This window comes from Fopius arisanus, unplaced genomic scaffold (genome assembly GCF_000806365.1).
Source record: "Fopius arisanus strain USDA-PBARC FA_bdor unplaced genomic scaffold, ASM80636v1 scaffold00433, whole genome shotgun sequence".
Classification (NCBI taxonomy): Eukaryota; Metazoa; Arthropoda; class Insecta; order Hymenoptera; family Braconidae; genus Fopius; species Fopius arisanus.
In genome coordinates, this window is record NW_011888172.1 from 18,195 (window position 1) to 20,622 (window position 2,428).

At 37.5% G+C, this 2,428-nt stretch overlaps 1 protein-coding gene across 1 annotated transcript; it reads right to left on the reverse strand.

The window, feature by feature from the left end:
- Window positions 1–255: 255 nt before the first annotated feature.
- On the reverse strand, window positions 256–1,011 carry LOC105272930 (plexin-A4-like). Its single transcript, XM_011315164.1, has 2 exons — window positions 872–1,011; window positions 256–718 (listed from the first exon to the last, which is right to left on the reverse strand). Exons 1-2 carry the CDS (start codon window positions 923–925, stop codon window positions 542–544), a joined length of 231 nt encoding a protein of 76 aa, XP_011313466.1. The 5' UTR covers window positions 926–1,011; the 3' UTR covers window positions 256–541.
- Window positions 1,012–2,428: the final 1,417 nt, after the last annotated feature.

The following is a 2,428-nucleotide window of genomic DNA, read 5'->3' on the forward strand; positions in this document are numbered from 1 at the left end:
AACTAATTGTGGCAAATCATAAATAAAAAATTTTAATAATGTATTATTGTTATGGTTATTATTTTTATTTTGTCTATTTTCTGCCTATTTGTATTATTTTGTCTATTTTGGGATAGTATATAGTTGGTTAATTAACAAATATTTATGAAACACCTATTATTATTTCGATACAAAATTTCATTTTTTCGAACGCTGCGCGCACTTTACCTTAATAATTAATAAAAACATGAGTTCATATCTCACTTCACTGTTCGTTTATCTCACGCATTGAATCACAAAATTGGAACGATTAGAAAACAATTTGATTTTACTTGACGAAATTAAATAAAAACGAGGGGTAAATATTGTTCTAATGAATTGTTCTTTGTTCTGTTCGTTCTGGCGTCGACGTCACAACGTTCTTGATAGCGTAAGGCCACGTTTTATTGGTTTTTGATTGAAATTTTTATGGCAATTAAATCCGTAACCAAGTGTTGACAGGTCCTCAGCAGGGCCACTCGTGCCTGGGCTTTATCGGATACTTGGTTGGTATAACGGGACATCAGGGATTAGCATCGGCTGCCATTATATTGTGCACCTGCTCGAGTTTGTACGCCAATCTCTGCTTCTGGGAGAGCTCATGCTCCTCGAGGGTTACTATTAATTGTTCGTTGTATTTTCCTGCGTATGTGTAGAGCTCGTACAGGGCACAATTCGTGTTGAATTCTGTCGTGTGTAACTGGGAGAGAGGGTGGAGCAAATAATTGGTTATTATTTTGGCAAACGCTTGACCATTCAATTTTTCACACCAGACATTGAAAATAATGCATTGTGAATTCATTTATTTACTTGACCACTCCTTAATAAATTTTCTCTCTATTCTATTACTTACTCTTGACTCTTCAGCTAACATTGCATTCATATCGTAATCAGATATTGCCGGCATGGTTTTAATATCCGAGTAGTAACGCTCTACCCACTCATTGTACACTGGAATGTCTTTTGCGGAAAGCAGCTTTGAACTCAGTGAGTCTTTACCTGGAGAATTCATATAAATTCCTTATTAAATTCAATAAACCGACGATTATTCTCTGTGGGTCAGTATTGAAGAAGTCACAACCCCCAATGGGACATCAATTTTTGAATCCACAACTAAATTAAAGAGATCTGCCCCAAAGTAATTACGCAATTATCTTGTTGATGAACCGTTCCATCAAAAAACACCAAGAGACCAGCAGATGCATTTCCCCCATCTCCAAAAAGCTCCCTTAACATTTCCTCCTAAAAAATCTCATTACGCAGATAAATGCGTAATTAACTCAACCTCTCACTGCGTTTTAATAGAACATTGTAAATAGATGCAGTGATTTTTTCATTACTGCCATCAACTCATGAAAATGAATTAATGAAAAAAAATTAGCGAATGCTTGCAATGGCGTATCAACATTAATAAGATAAATAAATGAATAAAACACCTAGCTTATGGTCAAACGTTAAACAACTATCCATAAACGTCTGTGCAACAACAGAGAGACAGGAATCGACACTACTGGACGTGTGTATATCAAACACAAAGTTTGGATTTTTGATAAGATTGACCCGAAACCTAAGTGGAAGTGAATTACTCTTCCACGTGTGTACAACCTCAGGATCAGATATGCCATAATGAATAGCTTGATCGTCGAGAAAATCAAACATGTACTTAATAGCTAGTGGCAGTGGACATCCACGATGTGCAGTGCTGAATATTGTTTCAAACAGATCATCGACGAATTTCTGAAGTGTTTTTATTGTTGTGTTCTCGTCGTAAAGGATCAGTCTTCCTGATGCACCTGTTCGCCATTCTGAAATTTTATTCCATCTATTTATATCATTCGAGAGAAATATAAACCCTGAAATAACTGCCAGACATCCGTGGAGGAGGCAATGAAAAACCACAACAATTAATTCTTAGATTTTTTTGGCATTTAACAGTGAACAAAGGCTGGGATTATCACAATGGTTGATATTTCTTTCTCTCGCACAGTTCAACAAGTTAAGGCCCGGGTGGAGGGATTTTTGCCCATGTCCCTAGGGAATTCCCTAGAAAAAACGCGTTTTACGGGTAACTAAATGCCAGCCCCTGTAGGCCCTCAAAAAGTATAATGGTAGGGTCAATCGATAGATAATTATTTTTGCCGGGCCGGTAATTAGGTCTCAGGGGTGAGAAATTGAGGAACGAACGTGTAAATTACGTTCAAAGAGACCCCCTAGATTCACCAAGATGAATTCTCCAATGATCGTTTGGGGAAAAATATGGCGGCTTAATCACTGCGGAATAAAAACACTCCCGACAATTTATACATCCACTTCTCACTCGCGACACCCAATCACCGGCCCGTGAACACAATTATTACATTTTTCGCGATTTTTTCCGGAAAGATTCGATGCACTGAACGCCCGGAATTTA